At 37.2% G+C, this 15377-nt stretch overlaps 1 protein-coding gene across 4 annotated transcripts in view; it reads left to right on the forward strand.

The window, feature by feature from the left end:
* The window catches only part of KDM4C (lysine (K)-specific demethylase 4C), a 411252-nt gene that overhangs the window by 284843 nt on the left and 111032 nt on the right, over nt 1-15377 (forward strand). For all 4 annotated transcript variants that reach the window (XM_010856980.1, XM_010856981.1, XM_010856977.1 and 1 more), the window contains exons 17-18: nt 3601-3656; nt 6114-6222. In XM_010856980.1, the coding sequence (XP_010855282.1) occupies nt 3601-3656; nt 6114-6222 (165 nt within the window). The remainder of the gene's footprint in view (nt 1-3600; nt 3657-6113; nt 6223-15377) is intronic.

Genomic DNA, 15377 nt, shown 5'->3' on the forward strand with positions numbered 1-15377 from the left:
CTTTCCCTTCTGAAGGGGATCTCCCCAACTGAGGGATCGAACCCAGGTCTCCTGCACTGCAAGCATATTCTTTCCCAGCTGAACAACAAGGGAAGCCGAAGAATACTGGAATGGGTAACCTATCCCTTCTCCAGCGGATCTTGCCAACCCAGGAATTGAACCTGGGTTTCCTGCATTGCAAGTGGATTTTTTAAGAACTGAGGTATCAGGGAAGCCCTAGTTCAAATTAATTTACAAATGAATGACTTGAAAGGTTGACATCTTTGTGTTTCTACCAGACCAGCTTGTTTGACCTATGTGAGGAATATTGAGTCCAAAAAAGAAAAATGGTATAACTGGATATGATTTTATTCTTTCCTACTTATTTTTTTCAAATTAAGTAAATTAAAAAGAAACCATGTTATCATATAATATCATGTAGATCAAAGTGACTTTACTTGACCACAGATTTTTTTTTTTGTCCTTTACTAAGAAATATGATTTCTACTGAAGCAAATCATGGCAAAAATAACTCCATGGCAAATCAGTGTTTTTTAACTCTATGTTAAGTCTCTGAAGCCTGAAGTTTTCTTTCCTTAGTACTCTCACCAGTATGTGAACACAGTCTTAGCAGTTTTGTGACGCTTTGATGATTTTCAGGATTTTCGCTCTGCCTATTTTGCCGTATTTTCTAATTTATTTAACAAATTCTCATGGAGGGTGCTCTGTCTATTGGGTGTCATTATAAAGAGTCACCTAAGAAATTTCTGCCAGCATTCACTGAGCTAACAGTTTAGTGAGGACAGCAGAAGAAATTCAACAAACAATTAACAAGAGTAACAAGAGGGAAGTAAATGAGCAGGGGATTAGGAGACCCCTTCTTGAGGAATCAGCATTTACACTGAAATGTCAAGGATGTGTTCATTTTAGAGGGAAACTCAAGGAAGGTGGGATTTACAGAGTTCAGATGATTCAATCTCAGATGAGAGGAAGATTGTACCTTCTAGCCTGAGCTAGAATGGCTGGTTGATGCCATTGGTGGGAAGCTGAAGGAGTATAGGCTTGGGAAGAAGACATGAGTTCAGTCTTGCACGTATGTTTGAGATTCCTGTGGACTGTCAGACATGACAGAAGTTAAATGTTTGGGTCAGTGATCTTCAGGGAATCAAGGTAGTGCATCAGATGCCCAGCAAACAGGTATGGAGAGAGGAATAAATAGGCCCTACTACAGAAATTACAGTGTTTAAGGAGCGTGAAAAAGATGCCTGTAAAAGAAAGCTAAGGATCAGCTTGAGATGGAGGACAATGAGGAGACTGTCTGGTCATAGAAACCACAGGAAGAAGCTGTTTTGGGCACAATCAATTATGTTGAATGTTGCCAAGAAATTAGGCAAACCAAGGACTTTGAATTGTCCATTAGATTTTGTGAGAGGGAGGTATCAAAAGAACAAGTTTCATGTTGTGGCGGGTGAGAGTCTTCTCAACTCCACTTAACTTCTTGAGTCTACAGGTTCCACTTTACAGGATGGTCTTCCTGTTGTAGTCGTGTGCTGCAGCACATGTGCCTGTTCCTGATCCTAATCAGGTGTATGGAGCAGCCTCCACGCTGCTGTGCTATTTTTAACTCTGCCAACTCATCCCTTTAGGCTTCTTCTCACTACTAGTTTCATTAATCAGACAACTAATTCTCTCAGTGTCTGTACTCCTCACAGTCTGCAACTCTCCCTTCCCACATTCCCATTTCATACTCACATCTTTTTATATTGAATGAAAGTATCTGACCTTGTGTTTTATTTTCATTCTGTCTCTAGAAAGTATGTTAAATTACTGGAAAAAAATTTTATGAAATAGTTACTGAATAATTTGGATGTTATTGAATAATTCAAATTATTCCATTTTTCATTTTCAGTATTTTGAGTGTGAAATTTTCCTTTTGTTGTGTGTTTCATCAAAACCAGTTCTTTGAAAGGCCCCTGAAATATGGCTTTACACTAAAGAATGTTCTCTATCAAGTTCTTGAGCTGGGTTTGTGATGAATTCAAATGGATGTCCACAGGGCAGCTAATGTGGACCTTTTGCTACTGTGAACCTTTAATAATCACCAGGGAAAACTTCAAATCAGTGTGTAGAGACTTCCCAGACAAATAAAACCATTGAAAATTTCTTGTATTTTCTTTCTTTTATTTTTTTGCTCCCTATTAAGAGTTCTATAGATATGTTGATCCTCCTCAGTAGTTTTGATGTTATTCTCACAAAAATAAATGCTGCAGAGTTTGACACCCCATTATTATTAGATAAGTTAGAGGGATCTAATCTTCACAGGCTTGGGCAAAGCTGTCAAAATCATTTAAAGGAGATCACCTGGGAGAGTAGATAAAGAAATTTTATATAGACAGCTTGAAGGAAAAAAAAAAAAAACCCACCAAATAACCTGTAACTATTGAAAAAAAGATACTAGTGCAGTAAACTGGGAGTACAAGCTTGAGGTTGAAAATAAAAACGTTGCTTAGATATTTAGTTAAAAATTCTAGGTCAACAGAAGTCATTGCATTACTTTTTGGCCATGTTTTCTTATGGAGTTTTTTATAAAATTGTAATGAGAAGTGATAAGTATATCTTTATTATGTAAAGGGAGTCATCTTGGAGTAAAAAGTATATGCCAATCTAAGACACATAAAAATGCCAAAAATAGAGGGCTTTCCCTGGTAGCTCAGTGGTAAAGAATCCACCTCCCATTTCAGATGACATGGGTTCAATAGCTGGTCCAGGAAGATCCCACATGACACAGAGCAGTTAAGCCCATGTGCCACGACTGTTGAGCCCGTGTGCTAGAGCCCGGTAGCTGCAACTGCTGAGCCCATATGCAGTAACCACTGAAGCCAGCATGCCCTAGACCCGTGTTCCACCACAAGAGAAGCCACAGCCATGAGAAGCCCACGCACCACAACTAGAGAGTCGCTCTAGCTCGCCGCAATAAAGACACAGCGCAGCCAAAAATAAATAAATAAGTGCAGTTATTTTTTAAAAGTGCCAAAAATGTAAAGTCAGTGTGGGGAAGATAAAGGAATACATTTTATGGCACTGTTTTCTGTTTTTCTGGAAAGCCTGCATTTATCAGAATAATTTTTCCAACAATATTTGCCCACAGAAAGACCCAAGTGATACTTTTGTGAAGAGTGTTCTTATAAAGAACTTCCTGCTTATCTCTATATTAGAACAAAGCCTGCCACTACTCTGTGTTTTAGCCATCCTGTATTCAGGAATGGATTCCTAGAACTCAAGGGAGTCGTATGTGTGTGCCCTGTTGTAGAATTCTGGTACCTACCTCTCCACACACCAGTTTCTGTGTCACAGGTCCCCCCAGCAATGGCCTTCTTGATGCTAGAATAATGACAGTTCCCTCCAGGAGATACACACACCCAGAACACTTTTGGTTGTCTCTCACCTTCCCATCTCTCTTTTTCCTCTCCCTTCTTGAACTGTTAAGAGATAGTCCTTCATGAAGTTCCTGATAGTTTTAATTTAAAATAAAAAAATAGACTGTATGGGGATATTTAGATAAATAGTGCTGACTTTTATTACATGACTCTAATAATTATGTGACATTTGTTTCTGCCCTAGGAGTGCTGTCTCTGCAATTTGAGAGGGGGTGCTCTTAAGGAAACTAAGAACAATAAGTAAGTAGTGCGTTAATTGTGCGGAATTTCATCATTTCCTTCTCCTCTGTTGAGTGTTGAACTTCTGGGTTTACAGTGTGCTTTGCTTCTCATTGTTGTACACATGCGTTCCACAGCTTTGTTTTTATTAATAAGTTAAAATGTTTGATCTTTTTAAAAATTTTTAATCGGAGGATAGTTGCTTTACAATGTTGTATTGGTTTCTGCCATAAAACAGCATAAGTCAACCGTAAGTATCCCTGTGTCCCCTTCTCCTTGAACATCTCTCCCACGCTGTTCCACAGCTCTTGCTGTTCAGGTGCAAGGTGGAGATTTTGTACGTTTCCAGAAGCCATTACTGACAGCACATTTCTGCTGGGTGAAGGTGTTCTCAGTCTGCTTCTGTTCTGTCTTTGACATCATAAGGAGTAATCCCTCTTTCACTAACAGAGCTTGAAGACAGCCTGTATTCTCGTGCCATTGGAATTCTTGTTTTTAATTTGATGAATGCTGCTGTTGTCATAAAAGCAGAATATGCCTGAAAACAATGAAATCTGTTATCTTCAGATAAATAAAATCAATTATAATCATAGTGTTAGAACAAAACCATTTACTTTTAACACCAGTAAATTAACAAGAAAGTGTATATTCTTAAATAGAAACACAGAGAAAAGATTGATTTTACAGTTTAAAGGGGACAGTTGGAAAATATGAAGAGACTCATAAGTGAACAAAAAAGATGGGTAATGTTTCTGTGGCAGCAGCTGAAATGTATTTTTGCATGAATTTTATCTTTATGACCCAATTTAATCATTTAAGATGGGGCCAAAGCAAATTATAGTTTCCTATAAATTAGAGACTTGTAGAAATAATTTAGGTATAGGTTGTATTATGGCACTTGGGAGCCACATCCAGCCCCAAGATATGTTTTATTTGACTGCCACCATTTTATGAATTTAATTCAGATTTTAAAAGTTGAGAGTTATATAAAAATCCAGATTTTCATCTTTACTTGGTAAATGATTGTGCATCTTTATATGACAATAATCAGTTAGGATGAGAACCTGGCCTAAAGAGAGTAGACATTCTCTAGGTTACCATGATTTACCAGTATATGTTTATTTGGTTTCATCCTGCCTGGCCCTATGGACACTGGAGTTGAGACTCCTGGAGTAATATAATGTAATGTCATGTAATCATGTGCATGTACACATGTTTCTGATTGATTATAAGGGAGAATAAAGGCATTTATCATTTCTTTGTTGGTAAAGTTTAGTCTAAGAGACTGTGTGTTTGCTCAATTTTAGATGTTCATCTCTTAGTCTTAGTTAATGTGATTGACACTGTGCTGAAAACTATTGACTGGTTCTGGGACTGTTACATGAATGGTGCAGACTGCCAGTTCCTGTAAAGATGGAGGCGATAAGGACTTCTCTTCCTTCCCTTGGACTAGGACAAAAAGAAGTAATGTTTGCTATAAATTATAACATTTATTTAGATATGAAAGAGTACCCTGTTGGGGTTGATACTTATTCTCTCTCCTGGTGGTCTTTAAAGGCAGGATGGAGTCTTACATTATTTGAATGAAATAACATGCTTTGACTTAAAAATAAGTTGACAAATTTGATAATTCTTTCAAAATCTCTTTAAACCTCGAGTCTTTATGTTTGTTTGAGGCATAAGACTTATGAGAAACTTAATAGTGTTAATGAGGATGTTGTCATTTTTCTGGAGTGATTCAGAATTTGAAAGGAGATGCACAAGGTTTTTGAGTAACCTCCAGGAGTTGGTGATGGACAGGGAAGCCTGGCGTGCTGCAGTCCATGGGGTTGCAGAGTCAGACATGACTGAGCAACTGAACTGAACTGAACTGAGCACAAGGGTTTTAGTAGGAAACAGGGAACAAGTTAAATTTCATTTCCCCTTATCTCTTGGTTCCTTTGATTATAGTAGGATTGCAATAAGAAACAATTTAATTAAAGACTTAATCTGTATTAATTCTTCTAGAGAATTTTTGCTATTCTGGTTTGCTTCATGACATCAAAATTATATAAAAAGATTATATGGTATACTCATTTCATTTTCATACCTTTTATTAATTGAACTAATCTTTTGCCACATATTAATTATCTTAAGTATATTAAACACCTATGTAATGCAGTGTCAAGTGAAATAGCAGACATGCATCTCAGTATTTTACAGTCATATGTAGAAACATATAAATACAATGATAGTATACTTTGGTCTTCACCTAGTTCTTCCTGTCACTGTGGTGGGCAGGTGTGGCACTGAGTCTGTCCAGGTATCATCCAATAGCTTTGAAATTCAGAGAGTCTGTTTGTGATGGACATAGGTGCTCTGGGCTTGCTTTCTCATCTGTGTGTTTCCCATGCATGTGAATTGTCACCTCCTGGTGGAAGTACAGGCCATGTTAAGTTTAGGGAACATTTGTTTACATTTCTGTCTCGTTTCCTGTAGGTGGGCCCATGTCATGTGCGCCGTTGCAGTCCCAGAAGTCCGGTTTACTAATGTCCCAGAAAGGACACAGATAGATGTAGGCAGAATACCTTTACAGAGGTTAAAATTGGTGAGTGCCAATACTTTTTTTTTTTTTCTCATAAATTAGTGTTAATTTCAAGTTCTCAATATTTCTATTCATGCACATACTTTTTTCTTAGCTTCATTGAATTATTCTACATTTTTTATACTTTTAGCCTAAATTACATACCTGTACGTATTCTTTTTCTGTTGTATTGTAAGTATGCATATAGCTTTCTACAAATTATGTCTTCAGTAAGGCAAAGGAATACTGCATTTCATGAATTAATGTGACTTTTCAATCTCAAGGTTATCGGTAAAGTTTGTTAGTAACTGACCCAAATTATCCAAATATCTTTGTTTGAATTGCTTAGTCTTTCTGTCTGTTGCCTGTCTTTGGTTGGCCTTGACTTAGAAAAACGAGTCTAACTTGATTTCATCATCTCTTCACCGAGAAGAGACTTGCAGAGAAACTTTGATCATTCCCGAGGGATTTTCTCACCAACAGATAAAGTTCATTTAAATTGCCCAACTCTCTGGCTGGTTATCTTCTCATTGTTTCTCTTTGTTAGATTGTTTTTTTTTTTTCCTTTTTTCATGAAAAGGGAGGCCTTTTTTGTCCTCAACACTGAAGTTATCTTGGAGTTCTGTTAAATTGTGAGTCAACAGATTACTAGTTCAGGCTCTTAATATTTCACATTTAATGAGAATTTTTCCTACAGGTAAATTGCATGACTTTAAAATACTGAAGCATGTCTTACAAGTGTACTTAATACCCTACAATTTGTTTAGTCCTTGTTATTTCTAACTTGGGGTCTTTCCACTATTTCCGACACTGAGCTGTAACTCGTTAACCTGAGTGTTTCTTTCTTTGTTATTAGTAGTCTCTCCCCCACTGGGTAGCAGGGTGTTTTGTCTCTGGACTTCTGTTTCAGGAACTTAGATTCTGTCTTTCAGTGAACCCTGTTATTTTCCACTATAGCTCCGTTAAGAATTTCACATAGCTAGAAAATATGTGGCCCTTTCTACACCCGATGATTGCTGTTGGCAGATATGAGATCATCTGCCAACATGATCAGAGTGTGGTATGGAAGTTTTGAGAATGAGATGGAAATAACTGGGGCATTTAAATGGCCCTTCAAAGTTCATGGTGACTATCAGAAGAGAGTAAGGTTGTTCAGCTCATGAACTTCCAAGGGAAAATGTTTGCAACCTTATATCTTGATCACCAGTTTAAAAAGTAAGAGAGAGAGGCAGAAGTAGTGTCTTCTGTGACTGTGCTGACTGCTGTATTTCTGCTTGATTTCAAGAAATCTCATATGTAGCCTTAATTTTGTCCTCTCTTATAAGTGCAGTTTGAGTGTAAAAATTTTAACACCCCAAAGGTTGGAAAATTGGTACAGAAAAAAGAAAAAATACAATAAATCCTATATCACATTATATTTTATGTACAAACTGCTTTTCATCTACTGCTTTTTAGTTATATAAACTTGTTTTCATTATTCAATTGATACATATTCTATCTGTGGATATTGTTTGGGTCTTTAGGATAGAATGCATTAGTTTTGTCCATTAAAAATTATAAAAAATATCTTTCATTGGAGGAAAACAACCTACCAATAAGAAAGAAAGAAACAAAAAAATTGCCAGAATTAGGATTGTAAGGCAGGTTATAAAGAAAAACGTTGAGTTCATTACATACTACAAAACGTAATGCTTAGTGTGACAAATACTAACAAATGTCTTACATTTTAATTTTTTTTCTGATTTACAAGTAATATGTATTTGTAGAAATTCCAACACTACATTTAACACCCACCTTTGGGTCTCTTTCCTAAAAGATGGTTTCTGTTATCACATTAATGCCCCTTGGAATAAGTGGTCACTGCTCTTGATGCTTCCCTTTAAGGACCTGTGTACCGGCTACTCTTGTCTACAGATTGTCCCTAGTGATCTGTTGTCACCAATACCAGTCTCAGAGGGGTTTTAATGGAACAACAGGGAGGGCCAGCATGGATCATTTCAGTGCCAGCCAAGAAACTGTATCTAGAAATCTGAAATCTGATGATGGCCTCCAAAAATGGCAAACGTTGCCACCTTGATTGTGTATGTTGCATATTCTTTTGAAGTTTCATTAATCAGTGTGCATCCAGCTAGAAGTAAGAGCAGTCATTTCATGTAGTATTCATCTCCGCTGGCCTGAGTCTAGATGGAATGTTTACTGTGTCTGCTTAGTGAATGTGTGTGTGTCTGCTAGCGTCAGTTTCGCTTTTTTTCTGGAGCTATAGCCAGCCCTTTTCTGGATGCTGGATTGTTCATCTGCTTTCTTATTCACACAGATGGGGGGTTGGGGATAGGAATTAGATGTTTGTGTCAGTGTATTTCGCCAAACAGTTATTACCTGACCTTACCAAATACTTGGTGTACATTTTTGAGTAAGAATTTGTTCCTTTCTTCCAGCATCTCACAGTCTAGACTGGGCGTTTTTGGCTTTGGCTCTGTTGACGTTTTAGGTCAGTTAATTGTTGTGGATGGCTGTCATGTGTATCATAGATCACAGCATCCCTGACCAAACAGGTGAAGCCAAAAGGTATAAACTTCTAGTTATAAGGTAAAGAAGCACTGTGGATGTAATGGACAACATCATGACTATAGCTGAGACTGCTGTGTATTGTGTAGGAAAGCTCCTAAGAGAATAAATCCTATGAGTTCTCATCACAGGAATAATTTTTTTCCCTTCTTAAATTTCTTTTTGTTGTTTCTATATGAGAAGATGGATGTTAGCTAGACATACTGTGGTATTCATTCACAATATATGTAAATCAAACCGTCATGCAGTATGCCTTAAACTTATACAGTGATGTATGTCAGGTACTTCTCAACAAAACTAGAAAGAAAGTAAGCAATGCCAGATATATCTCACCCCCATATGAGAACCCCCTGGTCCACACACAGAGAAGACATACACACGATGAGAAAGTTTTTGTCATTTTCAGGAAGATAATATCTTTGTTTAAAGAAGTAAGTGGCAGTCTGGCAAAATAGAAGTTCTTAATTGCTTTTAAAAAGCATCCCTAGAGGTGTTTTTTGTTTTTTTGTCTTTTTTTTTTTGGCTGATTGTTTAAATTTCTTATTTGTGAATAATGCAATAACATTTGGCAACAGATGTATATTTGCTACTGTACAATTATTGATTTTATGATCCAATTTAGTATCTTAACATTACCTGTTCTTATAGACAGAGAAGGAAATGGCAACCCACTCCAGTATTCTTGCCTAGGGAATTCCGTGGACAGAGGAGCCTGGTGGGCTGCTGTCCATAGAGTTGCCCAGAGTCGGACACAACTGGAGCAACTTAGCATGTGTGCATGCACTGGAGAAGGAAATGGCAACCCACTCCAGTATTCTTGCCTGGAGAATCCCAGGGATGAGGAGCCTGGTGGGCTTCTGTCTATGGGGTTACACAGAGTCGGACGTGACTGAAATGACTTAGCAGCAGCAGCAGTTCTTATAGAAATTGAGCAACCTTGATTACTTTTTTCCCCCAAACTTTAAACTTTTTATTTTGAATTGGGTTATAGCCAGTTAACAATGTTGTGATTGTTATTGCTGTTCCGTCTCCAAGTTATGTCCAACTCTTTGTGACCCCATGGTCTGCAGCATGCCTGGCTTCCCTGTCCTTCACTATCTCCCGGAGTTTGCTCAAACTCATGTTCGTTGAGTCTTATCCTCTGTCACCATCTTATCCTCTGTCATCATCTTATCCTCTGTCACCCCTTAACATCTTGTCACCCTCCTCTTCTCCTACTTGCAATCTTTTCCAGAAACAAGGTCTTTTCCAATGTGTTGGCTCTTTGGAAATGAGTCATCCAGCCCAGCATTTCACATGATATACTCTGCATAGAAGTTAAATAAGCAGAGTAACAGTATACAACCTTGATGTACCCCTTTCCCAATTTTGAACAAGTTTGTTATTCCATGTTTGGTTCTAACTGTTGCTGCTTAATACAGGTTTCTCAGGAGACTGGTAAGATGGTCTGGTATTCCCATTTCTTTGTTTTCCACAGTTTTTTGTGATCTACACAGTCAAAGGCTTTAGTATAGTCAATGAAACAGAAATAGATGTTTTTCTGGAATCCCATTGCTTTTTCTACGATCCAGCAAATGTTGATAATTTAATCTCTGGTTCTTCTGCCTTTTCTAAATTTAGCTTGTACATCTGGTGTTTCTCAATTCATGTACTGTTGAAGCCTAGCTTGAAGGAGATTGAGCACTGCCTTGCTAGCATGTGAAATGAGAGCAATTGTACAGTAGTTTGAACACTCTTTGCCATTGCCTTTCTTTGGGATTGGAATGAAAACTGACTTTTTCCAGTCCTGTGGCCACTGCTGAATTTTCTAAATTTGCTGGCATATTGAGTGCAGAATTTTAACAGCATCATCTTTTACACTTTGAAATAGCTCAGCTGAAATTCCATCACCTCCACTAGCTTTGTTTGTAGTAATGTTTCCTAAGGCCCAGTTGACTTCGCACTTCAGGATGTGTGGCTGTAGGTGGGTGACCATACCATCGTGGTTATCTGGGTCATTTCAGGTGAACAGTGAAGGGACTCAGCCATAAACATACATGTATCCATTCTCTCCCAAATCTCTCTTCCATCTAGACTAGCACATAACATTGAGCAGAGTCCCATGTGCTATGTATTAAGTCCTTGTTGGTCATCCATTTTAAATATAACAGAACAACCTTGATTACTAATCAAGTATCATAGATTACAATTATGTGGTATGTGTGTGTATGTGCATATATATGGTAGGTACTGAATAAATATTCATGAAATGAATAAAAAGGCAGCAAAATTTTACTTACTCTTTATGCTTCTGACACAAAATTATTGTGGCTGAAGGATTTGATCAGACAGTATGAAATGACTTGTCCTTTATTTATTTTTTTTTTAAAAGGAAAAATCCTTTAAAAGTCATGGTGCTAAATTCATGCACATCTCTTCCACAAGCAGTTTTAAAACAAGGCACTGGTTACCTTATCTGCATCAATGGGTACATGTGATTAGGCAACAGAGCCTAGCAGTAATTTGGAGAGTCTCTGAATACGCATGGAACACTTTCCCTGTTGTCTGAGAGTTCTGATCTTGGAACCTCTGGTCAGCTGGGGATTGAAAACCTACAGTGACCTGACTGAAGCAGAGGCAAGGGAAATCTGAGCCTCTCTCCAGTGCCCACTAGGTGGTGCTGCTGTTCCAATTTCTTACCCAGTTGCCGTTAAACCACCTCGTTGAGAAAGTGCCTAATCAGAGCCTGGCCCAATTTTAGAGGGGGGTGTGTAGGTGTGTCTGTGTATGTGTCTTTGTGTGTGGCGGGGAGAGACAGATAGACAGACAGAGATGTGATGCCTGATCGGGTGCTCTCACCCAAGGAGGGCTCTCGCTGACAGCAGGGCAGAAAAAGTGCTGCCTGCTGTGCATTCAAAGTGCTGAATTCCAGAGGGTGGTTTTTAGTTTTCAGGTTTTCATTTAGCCATATGAAAAGAGTTGCTCTTCCCTTGGGGCAAGTTAGTGTTTTTATATATCAGTAATAAGCAACACTAGTAAGGGCTAGTAACTGTAAGAGGCTTAAAGAACAGTTTATGGCAAGCGAGTTTAAAATGTCTTCTGAGGTATGAAAGCTATATATAAAAAATGCTTATTGTTAGTAGTAGTCTTTTTAGAATACAGAATATTGGAGTTTATGCAGAGCTATTTGAATATTTTGGTAATATTGTTGTTAGCCTTTTATTTATTCATAGATTCAACTTGTGGTTTTTGAAATACTCCTCTGTACAATTATTTGTGTAGGAAGATTCTTGTAGAGGATGTAAGAAAGGATTTGTTTGCTATAGCAGATTTTTCCTCTTATAATGACCATTAAAAAAAGGAGACAACGAATGGAACACAGCTCTTTCAGTGTTCTTCAGTGGATTATGTTGATCCTAAAATAGTGTGTGTTTTGTGAAGAACCTTTATCTTATCCAGCCACCTTGTTTGCTAATATCACAGGTGTGGCCTCTTTCAAGTCCCATAATTAAATGGATGGCACTGGAGTTATTTTCAAGACATTGTATTTTATTAATGTGGCTGTTAATTTAAATGCTTTAATAAAATTCATTATTATTTTTAAACAAAATACCACAAAAATATATTTGGCTACAGTGGTATTTATCCAATTAGTTTGTCCACCCCTCCCCCCTTTTCTTTCTTGAACAATATTTAACTTCTGTGTAGAATAATTGTCTAGGGGCTAATAAAGTAATGGCTACACCATCTTAAAAATGCTACAGTTGGCTTTCTGGAAACACCAGGTTATTAGGCAGAATCACCCCTTTAACAAGAGAGAAGTGGCCGAATGTTACCTGAATAGTCTGTGGGTCCAAGCCATGTTCAAAAGGGAGAACCATTTTCTCTGTCAACTTAAGCATTCTTCTCATTATTAACACAGGTTCTAGATTACTGAGCATTTTCTTATCTACTCATTTAGAATGGATTCCTTTGGTTCGGAATGACTTTCAGTTTGGGAAAAATTATCCTTGTGATGAGTCCTTTTGTTCCCAGCCCCCTTGCCCATGTCCTGCGGTACCTTCTCTGCTTATCCAGAGGATGTCAGAGCATTGGCACCTGGTAGGGAAAAGAATGGAGCGGATGCCAGGAATGTCTCCTACTCCCCACTTGAGTGTGTGCTCAGGGTAGGCACTCTTGGGGTTGGTATGCCTGAGGACAAGAAGAAAAAATTGCTCCCACATGGTATAGATTTTAGAATTTACTCAGTCATTTCCTTTTCTTATTTCCTTCTGTCTTGTTTTCTCTACTAATATGATTGGTTGGCCACAGTCATAATTGAATTTCTGGTCATAATTAAATCTTTGAAAAATTGTGCAAAGAAGATGACAACAAAAAAGGAAGTAGGGAGATGTAAAACACAACTGAAGTTAGAATGTCTTTTTTAAAGAAATTTTCATAATAGAAAATATAGGATAAAAATTATCAGGAACAATTAAGAACGGGAAATTAGAGAGGGCAATGCTTTTATAGTATGATCACACAGAAGACAGCAGCAGAGTCAGGAAACAGATCACCAATCTTAAATCTGATTATAAAATTTAAGGGAAGAACATTTAATAAAAGAGTAAATCAGCACAGAATTATTGTATTTGTTACATATTTAACTGTGAATGTCTATTATACACATCAATCACTTCTTGAAGATCAAATTAATTAAATATTCATTGAATTTATATAAATAAAACAACAAGGCAAGTTTGTGGGTTATAAGAAATCTTGGAAAATTGCAGCAGACCCCAAATGTAACAATTAGTTTTAAAATGGTTTTCCCTTTTGGAGAGAAAGTTCTCGAATAGAAGTCTTATGGCATTATTGAAATATTCAGTTGCATGTATCAAAGAAAATCTCATGTGCTGTCATTGCATAGAGAACTTGGTGGTATTTGTGCACCTTGCACCTTTCTCACAGCAGCATAGTGACTACCTCTGGTTTCTATGTCTGCAGACATTCCTATGGGTTTTGAAATTTTATTTCTGCAGCCAAATAGAGGGAGAAATGATTTTTGAAATAGCTGAAGTTGCCCCCAGGCGTTTGATGACCTCCGACTTGTATTTGACAAGTGAACCAAGCACAGGCACAAGTGTTCTCCGAGTGAAGAACATTATTTTGAAAAGGAATTTATACTGCAGTGATGACGGAGCTCCAAACCTTTCAGTATCTGGCTGAGGCCAACTATTCTGCTTAGAAGCCTCTATACACTTTAAAATTTGTACCTGAAGGCAAATAATAGTGAACTTGAAAGCCAAAGATTATAGTTTTGAAAGGTACATCAATTCTGAAAATAGAGTAGTTTCACTGTGGTGTTCCATCTGAAGAGTTGAATCAAGGATGTAAAAAAAAAAAAATACATTCAGCTTTCCTATTTCCTAAAGGAAGACACTTATTCTCTTGCTAACTGGCTTATATTATCAGATGCATCAAATACTAAAAATAGAATTACTGATGGGGTTTGCCTCTCATGCTGTAAGATCACTCTGAGTTCTATTTAGTGAATGTTACAGCAGTGTGAGAAAGCAGCTTCACTTTCTTTCTAGAGGAAATCATAGTTGTATTCAACAGAGCCTCTGTTAGTGCAGTTCGGAGAATGCAAAGACATATTGATTATCTTTCATCACTTTAAAAGAAAAAAAATGTGTTGTAAAGGCAATCAGTAAAAGTCATTATGTTTCACATAAACTCATGTACTGATTTATTCACGTCTTCTGTTATTTTTAAAGATGAAGAGAAATTCTAAGAAGATAATAAACATTGACAGTGATGAGCAAGTTTATTGTTTAAAATGCAGTTGAGGAAAAATTTGGTTGTAATAGAGAATTACTGAAAGGGGAATAAGTGATACTACAAATGACCAAATTGTGGTGTGGTGTGTAGGGTCCTGTTATTTAATATGCTCAGTATAAAATTTATTACCTCATTAAGAACATTCTTCAGGATTTCAACATATGCATGTCTCCAACTTTGCAAGATTTTTAAATAAGTGTAGTGTAAAAAAAAAGTACATTAGTAGCTGTATAGTACTTAACTGTCAGAATGATTTGCTACAGGGACTAGATCCTATTGCAAGCTGTCAAATTTGTATATTGCTGTAATACCAAACCATAAAATCTTTTGAGTAAAATGGAAAATGTCAGATGGGCATGACTACAAATAATATACTTTCTGAAGGCTTTAGATGTCTATAGGAGAAAATGTGTAAATGCATGAAATGTTATCTTGTTACTATGGATTTTTCTTTATCTGCTGAAAGACAACTGTGAGGCAAAAGGAAATTGATTGGAGCCTTTAAATTTTTCAGTTTTGAACTCATTTTTTTCCTGAGGACTAATTTTAAAAACGTTATTAAACAGATGGGTAGAACTTCAGATAATTCATGATTAAAAAGTATTGTGAGAGAGTCATCTTATCTTTTGACTTACATTGCTGAATGTTCCATTTTTTTCCCTGATCTTGTCTGTGTGAGTAGTGATTACTGATGGATCTTTTAATTGGGTGAGTGAGTTGGGGTCAGGGTTCCAGCGATGGAATCACCCCTTTCACTCCAACATCAACTGAGTCAATGCCTACAAATGCTTGCCAAACCAAGGTAGCTGCCG

Source organism: Bison bison, unplaced genomic scaffold (genome assembly GCF_000754665.1).
Source record: "Bison bison bison isolate TAMUID 2011002044 unplaced genomic scaffold, Bison_UMD1.0 scf7180017864376, whole genome shotgun sequence".
NCBI classification, from domain to species: domain Eukaryota; kingdom Metazoa; phylum Chordata; class Mammalia; order Artiodactyla; family Bovidae; genus Bison; species Bison bison.